At 40.8% G+C, this 19,682-nt stretch overlaps 1 protein-coding gene across 1 annotated transcript in view; it reads right to left on the reverse strand.

The window, feature by feature from the left end:
- LOC128689519 (uncharacterized) overlaps positions 1 to 19,682 on the reverse strand; it is a 292,248-nt gene that overhangs the window by 204,280 nt on the left and 68,286 nt on the right. Inside the window, exons 3-4 of the mRNA XM_070086504.1 lie at positions 3,607 to 3,802; positions 66 to 171 (exon numbers count right to left, since the gene is read on the reverse strand). Coding sequence (XP_069942605.1) covers positions 66 to 171; positions 3,607 to 3,802 — 302 coding nt within the window. The remainder of the gene's footprint in view (positions 1 to 65; positions 172 to 3,606; positions 3,803 to 19,682) is intronic.

A 19,682-nucleotide genomic window follows, 5' to 3' on the forward strand; every position in this document is an offset into this window, starting at 1 on the left:
TATCCCACATAAAACTTTGAACAGAAATTATTTGCAAAGAAAACATCTTCACATTACAAACTGACCGAATATCTACAGTGCAGAGATCCCGTGCCAAGTCAGAGCACTGGGTGAGAGATGCCAGGAGTGCTAAGGTTGGCACTGCCACTGTTGCACAGGGGGCTGGCACCACTGTGAATGAGAGAAATCACTTTAGCTTGACTCCTAACAAATAACAATAGAAGTAATAATAAATTTTTCAAGTTGGTATATATATTGCAAAGAAGAATTACAGGAGAGCCCCACTTATACAGTAGGTTAGGTTCCCAGCTACTAATGTAAAGCTAAAATCACTGTAAAGTGAAACAAAGCCTTTTTATCTTTCAAATGCATACAAAAAACCTAATAACATGCTTATACTATCATATATCAAGTGAGCAACAGAGCTAGGCCTAAAAAATGTACATACAGTACACATATTACTTACCTTAAAATATTTTCATCCTTAGCTTAGTGAGTGATGAATACATTTATTGAAAAAAATGTATAATGCGTATACAGTGGTACCTTGACTTACAAGTGCAGCAACTTAAGAGTTTTCCGAGTTACAAGCCATCACTCGGTCGATTTTTTGCTTTGAGTTGCAAGCCAAAATCTGAGTTACGAGCAAGCTTTAGATAAGCCACCACTCGTAGGAGATACCAAGGAAATATAAAAAACCTCGATAATAACCAATGTGTAACATCCTTTCAATTTTGATACCATTGGTAGTGTCATCCTGCCAGAATGTTCTTTAACATATGCCATAAGTAAAGAGAAATCATTCTGGAACATGAGTAATACATGTTCAGCAGGCCGGCTGGTTGGGTGGCTGGCTGGCTGGCCGGCTAGCTAGACAGTTGACTGGCCGGCGGCTGACTGGCTGGCTGGCTGGCTGACTTGCTTTGGTTGTCTCTATCTTCTTTTGTCTGTCTGTATCTATCACTGTCTCTGTTTATCTGTGTGTCTATTTGTGTCTCTGTCTATCTGTGTTTCTATATCTGTCTCTGTCTATCTCTGTCTCCATCTATCTCTATCTCAGAGGTACATATAAATAAAGTTATACATAGTGTAAATTACCTAGGATAACCCAAAAAATCCAGACAAAGTGCTAAACTATACTTGTAGATACAAGGCATAATAAGTATGACTGGCAAGTAATACACATTTTCACTTGTTCAGACATGATGACTCGAGGCAGTATGAGGCATTTACGCTGATTTACTTCTGAGATATTCACCTAAAGCATAGGCTGGTCTCCTGACTCAAGAAAAAAAATCCGAGAAAATCGCTTCTGTTTCAGTGTTTTCCTTTTGAAACTAGTGATCTACTGCAGTTAGCCTCACAAACACTGTTTTCTGAAGGAATGGTATGGTGATACCGACAAGATGTGGAAAAAGACACTTATGTGCAGTTCAGGACATTTATTAAAGGAAACGTTTCACCATGAGTGGCTTCTTCAGTCCTAATACAGAGAAAACTAAGAAAACAGTATTTCAAAATTACTAACCAAGAGGATATTACCCATCCTGGGAACTGCTGTTACATGATGTCAGCAGGTCTCTCTCTAGCCTCACCTCCTTAGTTCCACTACTACTACTACTACCACCTCTACCCACGCGTCACTTCACCTGACTCCTGCCACTATATACTGTATATACGTTTTCTTAGTTTTCTCTGTATTAGGACTGAAGAAGCCACTCGTGGCGAAACGTTTCCTTTAATAAATGTCCTGAACTGTACATAAGTGTCTTTTTCCACACTCTGTTTTCTCTTATAATAAGACCTCAGAAGGGTAAGAATGGGAAGATATGGTCAGAGCGATAATTATTTTTATCTCAGGAGTGGCCGCCACCACTCGTCACACAACAACATATTTAATTCATTCTAGAGTATGTATCATGTTTCTATGTTATTTATATTGTTCATTATGTCATATTAGATCAATTTTGATAGATAAATATGCCGAAGAGTTGATATTAGCATTACTGGGGTGGTTTTTTGGGAGCTGGAAGGGATTAAAGGCATTTCAATTTAATTTCAATGAGGAAAATTGATTTGATACACGAGCCAATTGAGTTACAAGCTCAGTCACAGAGCGAATTAAACTCGCAAGTCAGGGTACCACTGCAACTGAAAACTGCTGCATTAGTGAAATACTGTAAAGAGAAGTGCTGTAAAGCAGGGCCCTCCTGAATATTAGAACATACTGTACATAATTTTATACACCATAATAAAAGCTCCATACAATATACATTAGTTTTAGTTCTCAAAATATTGTGAATACCAGAGGCTTTTTTTATGCAGCAGTGGACCCCAGGTTATCAGCCATAATCCGTTCCAGAAGGCTGGCCTAAATCCGAAATGGCCTAAAACCAAAGTAATATTTCCCACAAGAAATAATGCAAATTCAATCCATTTCAGACACCCAAAAATATTAACAAAAAATACATTTTTTAAAGAATACCTATAGTTTTATATACAGAAAACAATGAGAAAGAAATATAAAGCAGTAATTTTAATAATAAATGAACATTACATACCTTTATTGAAGACTCTTGTTGGAATATGGAAGAAGGTGAGGAGGGAGAGAGATGAGAGGTTATTGTTTGGAAGGTGAATCCCCCTCCATAAGGACTTCAAGTATCAGCAGCTAGTAATTTATTTATCTGGCCTGAGTAGGTGACTTAACAACCCAGACGAATGAGACCTTAAATTGAATTAATCAGCAAATTTGAAAGCAGAAAAATTCTGGGGTATGGCATACTTCATACACAAATGCTAAGGCATTTGGCATGTATTATACAGAGTTTAAGGATTGATAACACTTGCCTGTACCCCTACTTAACACAGATACAACAATAAACACAACATATGCCTGTAACAACACGAGTTGCAAGAAGTTTACAGTGGAACCTCAAATATCGAACTTTCTTCGGTCCAGAAGTCTGTTCGAGTGCCTTTACCGAATGAATTTATTTCCATCAGGAATAATGTAAATTAGATTAGTCCATTTCAGACCCTTAAAAATACACTTATAAAAGCACTTACAAAAATACACTTACATAATTGGTTGTGTTGGGAGCAGTTCAATTTTTGAGGTTCCACTGTATAAGCTTATAATCCACTACTGAGTTCAGCAAACAAGGCTTAAAGCAAGCACTAGTTCAATCTCCTGACATGTGAAATAACATGAGTTTGTTTACGAAGAGATCTGAGACTCCATGCTCAGCTGGTAATGGAACGTGTTGTGGGGCTCCATTAATAAATAGCAACTGCATACCTTGTTGTTGTATCCTCCATAGGGCACTGCTGTTGCCCCTTAGTTTCAAATGGCAGCCATCTTGAGCTATACAAAAGACCATTATTGCCCAAAACCACTCACTAGTTCTAACTGTATTTCAGAGATCATATCACTAATATACTCTGGGAAACCAAGCCTCAAAGAGTGAGTAACTACAGAACACAACTGGATAATCAAACCTATTCACCAGTGAAATAATTGTAACACAAATAAGGAAGCCTGGAAATTTGTAAGAATGACTGTATTGTTTGCCAAGATATTTTTTCATTATTACTACACCTTACCAGGCAACACAGCCAGTCTGCCACAAGGTGGAGTGTTGAGAATTACAGCAGGAAGAAGAATAAGATCTGCTGGCTGGCACATGTGCATACTTCCTGAGTCTATGCCATAAACCCATGCAAGAGGACCTGCTGTTCTCACAACTTTTACTCGGATATAAGCCACATCTTCTCTACCATTAAGCACACACAAGCCATGCTGTATAAAGAAGAATCTGATATACATACTTATTTAATATGAATGTTTATTACACAAGAAAATCATAGAAATTATTAAGAACATAGATTGTTACTATTATTATTATTGCATAAACCAGAGGAAAGTGCTCCTAAGGAATGAAATCAGGTCTGAGTCTTAGAAAAGAAGAGCAGCTCCAGTTCCTTGTATTAATAACCTGTCACAAGCATCAAGGAACCCCCTCCCCCTTTTTGATATACCATTTATAGATAAAAGAACAAATGTACTCCCAATCTAATAAAACCATACCAATGGTACACTAGAAGCAGTTAATGGGTAGCCTTACATGTTTCAGTAAATTCTGAATAAATAGTAAATACATTATTTATAATATTAATTTTATATAAATCTGTTTCAAGACAGTAGCAATACTGAGAACTGTCAAGTGTTAGCCTAGACTTAAACAAGCACATTATTACACTAGAGTATATCATCGATTAACACACGATCCTCTAACATGTTTTCTCTAGTACACTATTGCAAATTTGTGGCATATTTTCAACGAACATTATATAAAATTCGACTAGCACGGTGCCTATTCTGGAGGAAAAATTGGAGTGCCGAAAGCTGGACTGTGGGAGTTTTTCCCTCCATCTAGTGGGCTCGCGAGCAGCCTGCCTGTGGGTCAGGCCTTTGTCTTTGTGGGGGAGACCTAGTCTCCTCCCCTGCCTCCCCCATCCCACCTCTCACATCTCACCTCGCATTGGTCAGTACATACGTGTCCCATACAATTTTCAGATCTGTGTTTGTGTTAGTCGATTCCTGCATACCTGTCAATACATGCAATGTTTTCATATCATTTGCATCATCTATGCTCGAATGTAAGCATGCTGGAGACAATGTTTATATATAAACTGAGAGGGCAGACAGGAACTGCACCTCTCCATGAGGGACTATCCCAGTGTTTATATATCTTCCACTTATCTTCCTTTGCATAATAAAAGTTAAAAAATGAAAGGAACCTGGATATAATGTGTATACAATACCGACTTCATATATATTTGTGCACTAGTTTAGCTGGTACACTGGTATTTTGTAATAAAGAAACAAGACATGTGTGGTGTTGCTACTGATGTTAAGAGCTAACAGTCTGTAAACATCCCACCCACCCTTCCTTATCGACTGATATTTTTATTGTTGAAAATGTAACAGAAATGTGTTTTTTTTTCCAACAAGTCGGCCGTCTCCCATCGAGGCAGGGTGACCCAAAAAGAAAGAAAATCCCCAAAAAGAAAGAAAATCCCCAAAAAGAAGATACTTTCATCAACATTCAACACTTTCACCTCACTCACACATAATCACTGTTTTCTAAGAGGTGCCCAGAATACAACAGTTTAGAAGCATATACAAAGATAAAAATCTCTCAAATATAACATATCCCTCCAAACTGCCAATATCTCAAACACCTCCTTTAAAGTGCAGACATTGTACTTCCCATTTCCGGTACTCAAGTCTGGCTATATAAAAATAACCGGATTCCCTGAATCCCTTCATAAAATATTACCCTGCTCACACTCCAACAGCTCATCAAGTTCCAAAAACCATTCATCTCCATTCACTCCTACCTAACACGCTCACGCATGCTTGCTGGATAATTTAATTATGTTCCTTTATTTTAATAAATTTATCAATACGTATGTACTAAATACAGTGGACCCCCGGTTAACGATTTTAATCCGTGCAAGAGGGCTCATCGTTATGCGAAATAATCGTTATGCGAATGAATTTTCCCCATAAGAAATAATGGAAATAAAATTAATCCGTGCAAGACGCCCAAAAGTATGAAAAAAATTTTTTTTTACCACATGAAATGTTAATTTTAATACACACAAACTGAAAAAGGCATGCACAATTACATGACACTTACTTTTATTGAAGATCTGGTGATGATTGATGGGATGGGAGGAGGGGAGAGCATTATCTTCTTACTGTTTAGAAGGGGAATCCCCTTCCATTAGGACTTGAGGTAGCAAGTCCTTTTCTGGGGTTACTTCCCTTCTTCTTTTAATGCCACTAGGACCAGCTTGAGAGTCACTGGACCTCTGTCGCACAACAAATCTGTCCATAGAGCTCTGTACCTCCCGTTCCTTCAAGACTTTCCTAAAATGGGCCATAACATTGTCATTGAAATAGTCACAAGCACGGCTTGCAACAGCTGTGTCAGGGTGATTTTCATCTATAAAGGTTTGCAGTTCAACCCACTCTGCACACATTTCCTTAATCTTTGAAGTAGGCACAATGGATTCCACAACTGGCATAGGCTTCTCAGGGTTAGCCCCAAACCCTTCAAAATCTTTCTTAATTTCCATACTAATTCTCACCCTTTTTACCACAGGGTTGGCACTAGAAGCTTTCTTGGGGCCCATGGTCACTTATTTTCCAGAAACAGCACCGAAAATACTGTAATAATACGAAATATTCCGAGTGTATGCTTGGATGTTACCGCGGAGGCTGGCTGGTAAACAATGGGACGGAGCGGCACATGTGAGGCTGGCTGAGGGCACATTGGACGCGTCTCGGACGAAAATCGGTATGCGGGTTTTTAATCGGTATGCGCGGCAAAAATTTTGCGATAAAAGTAATCGTTATGCGGAAAAATCGCTATGCGATGCCATCGTTATGCGGGGGTCCACTGTACAGTGGAACCTTGACTTACGAGTTTAATCCATTTCGTGACCTAGCTCGTAACTCAATTTACTCATATGTCAAATTAATTTTCCTTATTTAAATTAATTGAAAAGCCATTAATCCATTCCTGTACTCTGGAGAGACGAGAAAATATACTTGAATATGATGCTATTATCAACTGTACGGCTTATTTATCTATCACAATTCAACTAATATGACATAAAAACAATATAATTAACACAGAAATATGATATATACTTTAGAATGAATAAAATAGGCCATAATATGGTGGGGGACATTGAGGGAGGGGGATGTTGAGGGTTAGGGAGGTTGAGGGTGGGGGAGGTTGAGGGTGGGGGAGGTTGATGATGTTTTGTTTGATCACTGAACTTAACTGATACAATTTGTTTTGTTTAATCACTGAACATAACTGATACAGTTTTAGTATCTACATATTGTAGCTGTATTAAGCTGGTATTGCCTGGCTAAGTCCATAGAAATCATCATCTTTTTCTACTCAACACTGTCCTTTGCACTTATTTTCTTAGGACTCATGGTTAAAAACAAAAAAAAAAATTGGCCAAATGACTAAAAAAAATGCAAGCAAGCACGAGAGAAATGCTCCCACAGGGATGTAAAAATGTGTACTGCTTACCGGATCAGCTGTGCCAACTAGCAGCAGCATTCTGAATTATTATTACATATGCATTATGTATTATTATTATTATTATTATTAATTTAGGGAACTGAAGTTGTATCATTATTATTATAATAATTATTATTATTATTAATTTATGGAACTGAAGCTGAATCATTATTATTATTAATTTAGGGAACTGGAGCACAGATCCAATTCCCAAGATCAAGAGCCCCTCACCAGTGTCACAGAACCTTGATGCTGGTTACTACTTGTTACTACTTGTTACCACTTGTCTTAGTCATTACAGCACGGCCCCACTTTATGGCGTTCCGCTAATATGGACATTTCAAACTATGACCAAACCTCACTAAATGGTTCCCCATCTTTCTAATACAGCACACCTCACCAGGTTTGTTTACATTCCCCATGAACACATCTCTCTATTATATCTGGAAACTTTCCAAAATTTCAAGTGTTTTAAAGTTATTACATACAGTGGTCCCTCAATTAACGTCCATAATCCATTCCTGGAAGTGGGACTATTATCTAAATAGACGATTTTCGAATCAATTTTCCCCATAAGAAATAATGTAAATACAATTAATCTGTTCCTGACACCCAGAAGTATTAAAACAAAAATTTTTTTTACATGAAATATAGATGTAGTACATAAACAATACAATGGCACATGATGAATGAAACATTAACAGAATAACACTTACCTTCATTGGCAATTCTTCTTAGTGTATGGAAGACTGGAGAAGGAGAGAGATTGGATTATTTACTGTTTGGAAGGGGAATCCCCTTCCATCAACACCTCAGGTACCAAGTGCTTTTCTGGGGTTACTTCTCTTCTCTGTTTCTTAATGCCACTAGGATCAGCTTGAAAGTCACTGAAGTCCTGTCTCGCAAAAAAACTGACCAGAGAGCTCTGTTTCTGGCGTCTCTTTAAAACTTCCCTAAAATGGGCCAAGACTCTGTCACTGTACAAGTTGCCGAAATAGCTTGCAACATCCTTCTCAGGGTGATGTTTCTACATAAATATTTCCATCCTACCCCACATTTCAAAAATCTCCTTAATTTCTGAAGAAGGCACCTTCTTCCATCTCTCTTCCTCCTCCTTTGCAGCAAGAGTTTGAGCTGTGATCTGTTGCTCTTCTTGCTGAAGCTCTTGCAGCTCCTCAGTGGTTAGATCTTCATTGTGGTCCTCCACCAACTCTTCCACATCCTCCAAACTCACATCCAACCCCATGGAACTCCCCAGTGCCAGCTGGAGATTTTGTCCAGGTAGTCGGGAATTATACGCAGGAAGGAATACATATAAATGACCTCATAGGAGACAGGAGCCATAGTAGGGAAACAAGTGTAGTCAAAGATAAGATAAAACCAATATTGCAAACTAGAAATACCACAGGAAATAGCAAACAAGAGGACTCCACTAGTAATAGTGAGGATATATTACCAAAAACAACTGGTGGGAGCTCCATTGTTGGTGCTAGGGAGGATAGGAATAAGACAGGTAAACATGCACCAACAGGGAATACAATTACAGAAACCCAAGGCAAATGGAAACCAAGCCTGTGCACATGCTATGCACTTGGTATCTGCAGACATGCGAAATCTGGAAAAACAGACGGGATGTGCAACTATGACCACCCTAGAAAATGCCGTGCCCATATGACAACAGGAAAATGCAAACTCCCTTCCTGTAAGCTTTTTCACCCTGAAATGTGTACCTCTTCAGTACAGGAAAGAGTGTGCTATAACTTAACCCCTTCAGGGTCCAAGGCCAAAATCTGAAGTGGTGCTCCAGTGTCCAAGAAATTTTGAAAAAAAAAAAAAAAAAAAATTTCTTACAGAATTAAAGAGTATATATTTGTGAAGGTAATAAGACAAAAAAAAAGTTTTTTCTGATCAGTTCTTACCGAGATACAGCTGTGGGAAGTTGACCCAAAATGACCGGATGGGGGCAACATTAGTGACTTCAGCAAAATCCCATTTTTTTATTTTATGTTTTTTTTATACTTTTTTCTTTTCTTTTCAAATTTTTTTCTTTTTCTAATAACATTTGTGGCCTGTGAGACCAATATAATGTATATTGTATAAGTGTACACTCATTGTATTCAACACAATAACTGCACTAATTTGTTTATCATTATATTGCTTACAAAACTTGTTTACAAGTTTATTGTAAACAAAATTATGAAAATATTAGTGTGGTTATTGTGTTGAATACAATGATACCATATGGTACAATGGTACCATATGGTACAATGGTGCCATATGGTACAATGGCACATGATACAATGGTACCATATGATACAATGGTACCACATGGTAGAATGGCACCATTTGGTACAATGGTACCATATAGTACCATATGGTACAATGGTGCCATAGGGTGCAATGGTACCATAGGGTGCAATGGTACCATATGGTACAATAGCATTATATGATACAATGGTACCATATGGTACAATATGGCACAATGGCACATGATACAATGGTACCACATGGTAGAATGGCACCATTTGGTACAATGGTACCATATGATACAATGGTACCATATGGTGCAATGGTACCTTATAGTACCATATGGTGTAATGGTACCATATGGTACCATATGATGCAACAGTACCATATGGTACCATATGATGCAACAGTACCATATGGTACATTGTACCATACAGTACAATGATACCATATGGTTCATTGTACCATATGGTACTGTTGTATTCAACACACTAATATTTTCATTATTATTTTGGTTACAATAGTTGTTTACAACAAAAATATGCAAAAATGTTGTATATTAGTAATGTTCTATTATATATTTACAAGTGTACAGGAACTTTACGTGTTCCTTGAGGTGGATGACAAAGCACTTTGTCTCGGAAACTGCGGAGTCAGTAGCTAGCTTGTGTCACCACTCACTCAGTCTTGGCTGGTGTCTCATGCCACCAACACCTATTGACCATATGGTACATGGTATATGTTACAGGGTACCATATGGTACATTGTACTATATGGTAAAGAGTACCATGCAGTACAGGATAACATATGGTGCAGGGTACCATATGGTACAGGGTACCATATGGTACAGGGTACCACATGGTGCAGGGTACAATATGGTCCTAAATGCACTAGAAGACAAAAAGAATGCAGATGTAATATATACAGACTTTGCAAAAGCCTTTGACAAGTGTGACCATGGCATAATAGCGCACAAAATGCGTGCTAAAGGAATAACAGGAAAAGTCGGTCGATGGATCTATAATTTCCTCACTAACAGAACACAGAGAGTAGTCGTCAACAGAGTAAAGTCCGAGGCAGCTACGGTGAAAAGCTCTGTTGCACAAGGCACAGTACTCGCTCCCATCTTGTTCCTCATCCTCATATCCGACATAGACAAGGATGTCAGCCACAGCACCGTGTCTTCCTTTGCAGATGACACCCGAATCTGCATGACAGTGTCTTCCATTGCAGACACTGCAAGGCTCCAGGCGGACATCAACCAAATCTTTCAGTGGGCTGCAGAAAACAATATGAAGTTCAACGATGAGAAATTTCAATTACTCAGATATGGTAAACATGAGGAAATTAAATCTTCATCAGAGTACAAAACAAATTCTGGCCACAAAATAGAGCGAAACACCAACGTCAAAGACCTGGGAGTGATCATGTCGGAGGATCTCACCTTCAAGGACCATAACATTGTATCAATCGCATCTGCTAGAAAAATGACAGGATGGATAATGAGAACCTTCAAAACTAGGGAGGCCAAGCCCATGATGACACTCTTCAGGTCACTTGTTCTATCTAGGCTGGAATATTGCTGCACACTAACAGCACCTTTCAAGGCAGGTGAAATTGCCGACCTAGAAAATGTACAGAGAACTTTCACGGCACGCATAACGGAGATAAAACACCTCAATTACTGGGAGCGCTTGAGGTTCCTAAACCTGTATTCCCTGGAATGCAGGAGGGAGAGATACATGATTATATACACCTGGAAAATCCTAGAGGGACTAGTACCGAACTTGCACACGAAAATCACTCACTACGAAAGCAAAAAACTTGGCAGACAATGCACCATCCCCCCAATGAAAAGCAGGGGTGTCACTAGCACGTTAAGAGACCATACAATAAGTGTCAGGAGCCCGAGACTGTTCAACTGCCTCCCAGCACACATAAGGGGGATTACCAACAGACCCCTGGCAGTCTTCAAGCTGGCACTGGACAAGCACCTAAAGTCAGTTCCTGATCAGCCGGGCTGTGGCTCGTACATTGGTTTGCGTGCAGCCAGCAGCAACAGCCTGGTTGATCAGGCTCTGATCCACCAGGAGGCCTGGTCACAGACCGGGACGTGGGGGCGTTGACCCCCGGAACTCTCTCCAGGTAAACTCCAGGTGCAGGGTACCATATGGTACAGGTTACCATATGGTACAGGGTACCATATGATACAGGGTACCATATGGTACAGATACAGGGATAACTATAGAAATAAGTCACCCTGACTTTTTTGCGTTATCCTAGGATTTTATACATATGCTACTATGTATGATAATCTATGTAATTGTATTTCTGTACACATGAATAAACTTACTCAAGTGCATGTGGCATCATAAGTAAGTTTATTTAGTTATACACAAATAAAGTTACATAGAATATCATACTTAGCAGCATATGTTTGGAGAACCTAGGATAACCCAAAAAAGTTAGACAGATTTATTTCCATTAGGGTCCCTGTACCCTGTACCATATGGTACAATGTACTATATGGTACAATGTACTATACATACATTGTACCATATGGTACCATTGCACCATATACCATTGTACCATATGATACCATTGTAAGACATGGCACCATTGTACCATATGGTACCATTGTACCATATGGCACAATGGTACCATAGGGTTCAAAACCATAGAATTCGTCTTCAGCTCCACTTCCATCAGTCTTAGAACTGTAAGTTGTGAAGAGGAGAGTCAGAATTCGCCCGGGGAGTGAGTGGGGAGTGAGAGCATCTTGCCGCCAGGCACTACGAACAAAGCCACTTTGCTGGCGTTCCCACAATGCCATGTGGGTGTCCAGATTTTTTCTATGGTGTGCACACTGACCACCCAGACCCATTCTCTTAGATGTAGGCCTACCAGCCTTCTGCTAAATTTGACGGTGCTAGAATTTTGGCGTAGATCTACAGTTTGGACCCTAAACGTAAAGCTGTAGATCTACGGGACGGACCCTGAAAGGGTTAAATTGCCAGGCACACCATCTAAAGGGGACAAAAAGATACAAAACATCCAGGCCATGGGAAAACCTGGGTAGCCACAGCCACTCAAGAGGGAGAGGTTTTTTAGTGCCAGGAAGAAAAAAAAACTGGCAGGAAATGGCAGAAATCATACACCAAATCCAATCATTCCTGGAGTGGAACCACAGTCGATGGCCTCCACTCCAAACCAACAGATACAGATACTAATGCCGGAAAAAAAATCCCTCCCCAGTACCAACAATACAACCAGTCCGACTACATTCTTCTTTGCAAATATACAGGGTCTAAAGCCAGCAACAAACAACAAAATACCTTTCATCCGTGGACTGCTTGCAGAGGCAAAGGCAATGTTCGCAGCTTTCACTGAGACCCACATAAAGGATCACTTGGACAACGAAATATGGATCCCAGGTTACAACCTATACAGATGTGACAGAGTGAACAGGCAAAAAGGGGGGGTTGGCCTGTATATTGCAGAGTCACTTGTTTGCACAGAACTGCTTAATGCCTCAAATGATGTAGTGGAAGTTTTAGCAGTAAAGATCGAGAACCAAAACCTAGTCATTGTGGTAGTCTACAAGCCTCCGGATGCAACAGCCCAGCAATTCCAGGAACAGCTCTTAAAAATTGACCACTGTCTGGAAAATCTTCCAGCTCCTGCACCCAACATCTTGCTCCTGGGGGATTTCAACTTAAGGCACCTAAAATGGAGGAATATAGCAAATAATATTGTTGCAGCAATAACACCAGGAGGCAGCTCTGATGAAAACTCACACTCACACGAGCTTTTAAATCTCTGCACAAAATTCAATTTAAACCAGCAAATAATAGAGCCTACTAGACTGGAGAATACACTAGACCTCATCTTCACTAACAATGATGATCTGATAAGAAATGTCACCATATCAAAAACAATATACTCAGATCACAACATAATTGAGGTTCAGTCATGTATGCGCGGAGCCCCAGACCGACATAATGAGATTAGTCACGAGGGAGCATTCACCAAATTCAACTTCAATAACAAAAACATAAAGAGGGACCAAGTAAACCAAGTCCTAACCGATATAAGCTGGGAAGATATACTAAGCAACACAGACCCCAACTTATGCCTAGAACAAATTAACTTGGTGGCACTCGATGTATGCACAAGGCTTATTCCTCTAAGAAAAAAGAGGAGTAGATGTAAAATAGAAAGAGACAGGCGCTCCCTTTACAGGCGACAGAAAAGAATAACAGAGCGGCTAAAAGAGGTCAATATATCTGAAATGCGTAGGGAGACACTGGTCAGAGAAATAGCAAGCATCGAACTTAAGCTAAAGGAATCTTATAGGAGTCAGGAATCGCGGGAAGAACTAAAAGCCATAAATGAAATCGAAAGAAACCCAAAGTATTTCTTCTCCTATGCCAAATCAAAGTCGAGAACAACGTCCAGTATTGGGCCCCTACTTATTAAACAAGATGGGTCCTACACAGATGACAGCAAGGAAATGAGTGAGCTGCTCAAGTCCCAATGTGACTCAGTTTTTGGCAAGCCGCTAACCAGACTGATAGTCGAAGATCAAAATGAATTTTTTATGGGAGAACCACAGTATTTGGTTAACACAAGCCTATCCGATGTTATCCTGACGCCAAATGACTTCGAACAGGCAATAAATGACATGCCCATGCACTCTGCCCCAGGGCCAGACTCATGGAACTCCGTGTTCATCAAGAACTGCAAGAAGCCCCTATCACGAGCCTTTACCATCCTATGGAGAGAGAGCATGGAGACGGGGGTCGTCCCACAGTTACTAAAAACAACAGATATAGTCCCACTCCACAAAGGGGGCAGTAAAGCAACAGCAAAGAACTACAGACCGATAGCACTAACATCCCATATCATAAAAATCTTTGAAAGGGTCCTAAGAAGCAAAATCACCACCCATCTAGAAACCCATCAGTTACACAACCCAGGACAACATGGGTTTAGAACAGGTCGCTCCTGTCTGTCTCAACTATTGGATCACTACGACAAGGTCTTAGATGCACTAGAAGACAAAAAGAATGCAGATGTAATATATACAGACTTTGCAAAAGCCTTTGGCAAGTGTGACCATGGAATAATAGTGCACAAAATGCGTGCTAAAGGAATAACAGGAAAAGTCGGTCGATGGATCTATAATTTCCTCACTAACAGAACACAGAGAGTAGTAGTCAACAAAGTAAAGTCCGAGGCAGCTACGGTGAAAAGCTCTGTTCCACAAGGCACAGTACTCGCTCCCATCTTGTTCCTCATCCTCATATCTGACATAGACAAGGATGTCAGCCACAGCACCGTGTCTTCCTTTGCAGATGACACCCGAATCTGCATGACAGTGTCTTCCATTGCAGACACTGCAAGGCTCCAGGCGGACATCAACCAAATCTTTCAGTGGGCTGCAGAAAACATTATGAAGTTCAACGATGAGAAATTTCAATTACAGTGGACCCCCGCATAACGATTACCTCCAAATGCGACCAATTATGTAAGTGTAATTATGTAAGTGCGTTTGTACATGTATGTTTGGGGGTCTGAAATGGACTAATCTACTTCACAATATTTCTTATGGGAACAAATTCGGTCAGTACTGGCACCTGAACATACTTCTGGAGTGAAAAAATATCGTTAACCGGGGGTCCACTGTACTCAGATAAGGTAAACACGAGGAAATTAAATCTTCATCAGAGTACAAAACAAATTCTGGCCACAAAATAGAGCGAAACACCAATGTCAAAGACCTGGGAGTGATCATGTCGGAGGATCTCACCTACAAGGACCATAACATTGTATCAATCGAATCTGCTAGAAAAATGACAGGATGGATAATGAGAACCTTCAAAACTAGGGAGGCCAAGCCCATGATGACACTCTTCAGGTCACTTGTTCTATCTAGGCTGGAATATTGCTGCACACTAACAGCACCTTTCAAGGCAGGTGAAATTGCTGACCTAGAAAATGTACAGAGAACCTTCACGGCGCGCATAATGGAGATAAAACACCTCAATTACTGAGAGCGCTTGAGGTTCCTAAACCTGTATTCCCTGGAACGCAGGTGGGAGAGATACATGATTATATACATTTGGAAAATCCTGGAGGGACTAGTACTGAACTTGCACACGAAAATCACTCACTACGAAAGCAAAAGACTTGGCAGACAATGCAACATTCCCCCAATGAAAAGTAGGGGTGTCACTAGCACGTTAAGAGACCATACAATAAGTGTCAGGGGGCCAAGACTGTTCAACTGCCTCCCAGCATACATAAGGGTAATTACCAACAGACCCCTGGCAGTCTTCAAGCTGGCACTGGACAAGCACCTAAAGTCGGTTCCTGACCAGCCGGGCTGTGGCTCGTACGTTGGTTTGCATGCAGCCAGCAGTAACAGCCTGGTTGATCAGGCTCTGATCCACCAGGAGGCCTGGTCACAGACCGGGCCACGGGGACGTTGACCCCCGGAACTCTCTCCAGCTAAACTCCAGGTAAACAACTGACATAGGCTCATAAGGGGCTGCCTCAACCCCTTCAAAATCCCTCTTGTGGACACAATCTGGCCACAATTTTCTCCAAGCAGAGTTCAAAGTCTTGGTAGTCACTCCCTCCCAAGCCTTACCTATAAGGCTTATGCAATGGAGAATACTGAAGTGTTCTTCCCAAAAATCTCTTAGGGTCAAGTGAGTGTCTGAGGTCACATTAAAACACCTTTCAAACACTGCTTTGGTGTAGAGTTTTTTAAAGTTTGAAATGACTTGCTGGTCCATGGGCTGGAGGAGAGGAGTGGTATTCAGGGGCAAGAACTTTACTGTGATGAACCTAAACTCCTTCAGAATTAGGTCATCCAAGCAGGTGCACTGTCCATTACTAGGAGGCACTTGAGATTCAATTTCTTTTCCAGGAGGTAATTCTTCACACTAGGGCCAAACACTTCATTGAACCACTCGACAAAAATGTCCCTCGTGACCCATGCCTTATTATTAGATCTCCAAAACACACACAATTTACTCTTCATAACATTGTTTTTCTTGAACACTCTGGGATCTTCAGAATGGTACACTAGTAACGGCTTCACTTTGAAATCCCCACTAGCATTAGCACAGAACATGAGCGCCAGCCTGTCTTTCATAGGCTTGTGTCCTGGCAGCCCCTTTCCTTCCTGAGTAATGTAGGTCTTCTTTGGCATTTTCTTCCAAAAGAGGCCTGTTTCGTCACAATTGAACACTTGTTCAGGTTTCAGTCCTTCAGTCTCTATGTACTCCTTGAATTCCTGCACATATTTTTCAGCTGCTTTTTTGTCAGAACTGGCAGCCTCACCATGCCTTATCATACTGTGTATGTCAATATACTTCTTAAATCTCTCAAACCAGACTTTGCTGGCCTTAAATTCACTCACATCACCACTAGTTGCAGGCAATTTCTTTACCAAATCGTCATGCAACCGCCTAGCCTTTTCACAAATAAGCGACGTCATAAGACTATCTCCTGCAATTTTTTTCTCGTTTATCCACACCAATAATAACTTCTCAACATCTTTCAGTACTGGTGATCTCATTTTTGTCAGCATATTTACCCCCTTTGCAACAACAGCATCATTGATTTCCTTTTTCTTGGCTATGATGGAAGATATGGTTGTACGGGATTTGTTAAACATCCTGGCCAGTTCGCCCACACGTACGCCAGTTTCATATTGTTCAATGATGTTTTTCTTAAATTCACCTTCTTAAATTCACCTTCTTTACCAAAGGCTTGGCACTTTGAGCTTTCTTTGGAGCCATGGTAGCTTATTTAGCACTTGCAAGCACTAAAATCAATGGAATATTATGAAATATTTCGCATGAACACGTGAGGGGACCGTCGCTCACTGGTAAACAATGGCACACTGGGTGGGAAGGGAGGCCGAGGTGGCTCAGAGCGTGAGTACGCGTCCAGGACGAAAGACAATTAGCGAGTTAACGGTCCATTTGCGAGCCAATGTTCAGACGAAATAACGGGACTACAGAATTTCCGAAGTAGATGACTTTCATGCCGGACAATTATTGAGGGACCACTGTATTTTATATGTACACTGATAATTATACTTATGTGTACCTGTACCTAAATACGTATACAGTGGACCCCCGGTTAACGATATTTTTTCACTCCAGAAGTATGTTCAGGTGCCAGTACTGACCGAATTTGTTCCCATAAGGAATATTGTGAAGTAGATTAGTCCATTTCAGACCCCCAAACATACACGTACAAACGCACTTACATAAATACACTTACATAATTGGTCGCATTCGGAGGTGATCGTTATGCGGGGGTCCACTGTACAGTGGACCCCCGCATAACGATGGCATCACATAGCGATTTTTCCGCATACCGATTACTTTTATCGCAAAATTTTTGCCGCGCATACCGATTAAAAACCCGCTTACCGATTTTCGTCCGAGACGCGTCCAATGTGCCCTCAGCCAGCCTCACATGTGCCGGCCGTCCCATTGTTTACCAGCCAGCCTCCGCGGTAACATCCAAGCATACACTCGGAATATTTCGTATTATTACAGTATTTTCGGTGCTGTTTCTGGAAAATAAGTGACCATGGGCCCCAAGAAAGCTTCTAGTGCCAACCCTACACCTCAAAGGGTAAGAATTACTATAGAAATGAAGAAAGAGATAATTGATAAGTATGAAAGTGGAGTGCGTATAGCCGACCTAGTCAAGCTGTACAAGAAACCCCAATCAACCATCGCTACTATTGTGGGCACCAGAAAGACAATCAAGGAAGCTGTTCTTGCCAAAGGTTCAACTGTGTTTTCGAAACAAAGATCGCAAGTGATGGAAGATGTTGAGAGACTCTTATTGGTGTGGATAAATGAAAAACAGCTAGCAGGAGATAGCATCTCTCAAGCGATCATATGTGAAAAGGCTAGGAAGTTGCATGAGGATTTAATTAAAAAAATGCCTGCAACTAGTGATGATGTGAGTGAATTTAAGGCCAGCAAAGGTTGGTTTGAGAGATTTAAGAAGCGTAGTGGCATCCATAGTGTGATAAGGCATGGTGAGGCTGCCAGTTCGGACCACAAAGCGGCTGAAAAATATGTGCAGGAATTCAAGGAGTACATAGAAACTGAAGGACTGAAACCTGAACAAGTGTTTAATTGTGATGAAACAGGCCTGTTCTGGAAGAAAATGCCAAGCAGGACCTACATTACTCAGGAGGAAAAGGCACTCCCAGGACATAAGCCTATGAAAGACAGGCTTACTTTGTTGATGTGTGCCAATGCTACTGGTGATTGCAAAGTGAAGCCTTTATTAGTGTATCACTCTGAAACTCCCAGAGCGTTCAGGCAAAAGAATGTCCTCAAGGATAATTTGTGTGTGCTGTGGAGGGCAAACAGTAAGGCATGGGTCACTAGGGAATTTTTCTATAACTGGTTACACCATGCATTTGCCCCCAATGTGAAAAATTACCTAACTGAAAAGAAATTAGAACTTAAGTGCCTCCTGGTGTTAGACAATGCCCCTGGTCATCCTACAGACGTGGCAGAGCGACTTTATGGGGACATGAGCTTCATTAAGGTGAAGTTTTTGCCTCCTAATACCACGCCTCTCCTGCAGCCCATGGACCAGCAGGTTATTGCAAACTTCAAGAAACTGTACACAAAAGCTCTGTTTGAAAGGTGCTTTGTAATGACCTCAGAAACTCAACTGACTCTAAGAGAGTTTTGGAGAGATCACTTTAATATCCTCAATTGTGTAAACCTTATAGGTAAGGCTTGGGAGGAAGTGACTAAGAGGACCTTGAACTCTGCTTGGAAGAAACTGTGGCCAGAATGTGTAGACAAAAGGGATTTTGAAGGGTTTGAGGCTAACCCTGAGAATCCTGTGCCAGTTGAGGAATCCATTGTGGCATTGGGAAAGTCCTTGGGGTTGGAGGTTAGTGGGGAGGATGTGGAAGAGTTGGTGGAGGAGGACAATGAAGAACTAACCACTGATGAGCTGATAGATCAACTTCAAGAGCAAGAGGCCAGACCTGGGGAAACTGGTTCAGAGGAGGGGAGAGAGAAATTGAAGAAGTTGCCTACTACAAAGATAAAGGAAATCTGTGCTAAGTGGCTTGAAGTGCAAACCTTCATGGATGAAAATCACCCTCACACAGCTATTGCAAGCCGTGCTGGTGATTATTACACTGACAATGTTGTGAAACACTTTAGGCAAGTCATAAAGGAACGAGAGGTACAGGCCACTATGGACAGATATCTTGTGCGAAAGAAGTCCAGTGACTCTGAAGCTGGCCCT

Source organism: Cherax quadricarinatus, chromosome 18 (genome assembly GCF_038502225.1).
Source record: "Cherax quadricarinatus isolate ZL_2023a chromosome 18, ASM3850222v1, whole genome shotgun sequence".
NCBI lineage: Eukaryota > Metazoa > Arthropoda > Malacostraca > Decapoda > Parastacidae > Cherax > Cherax quadricarinatus.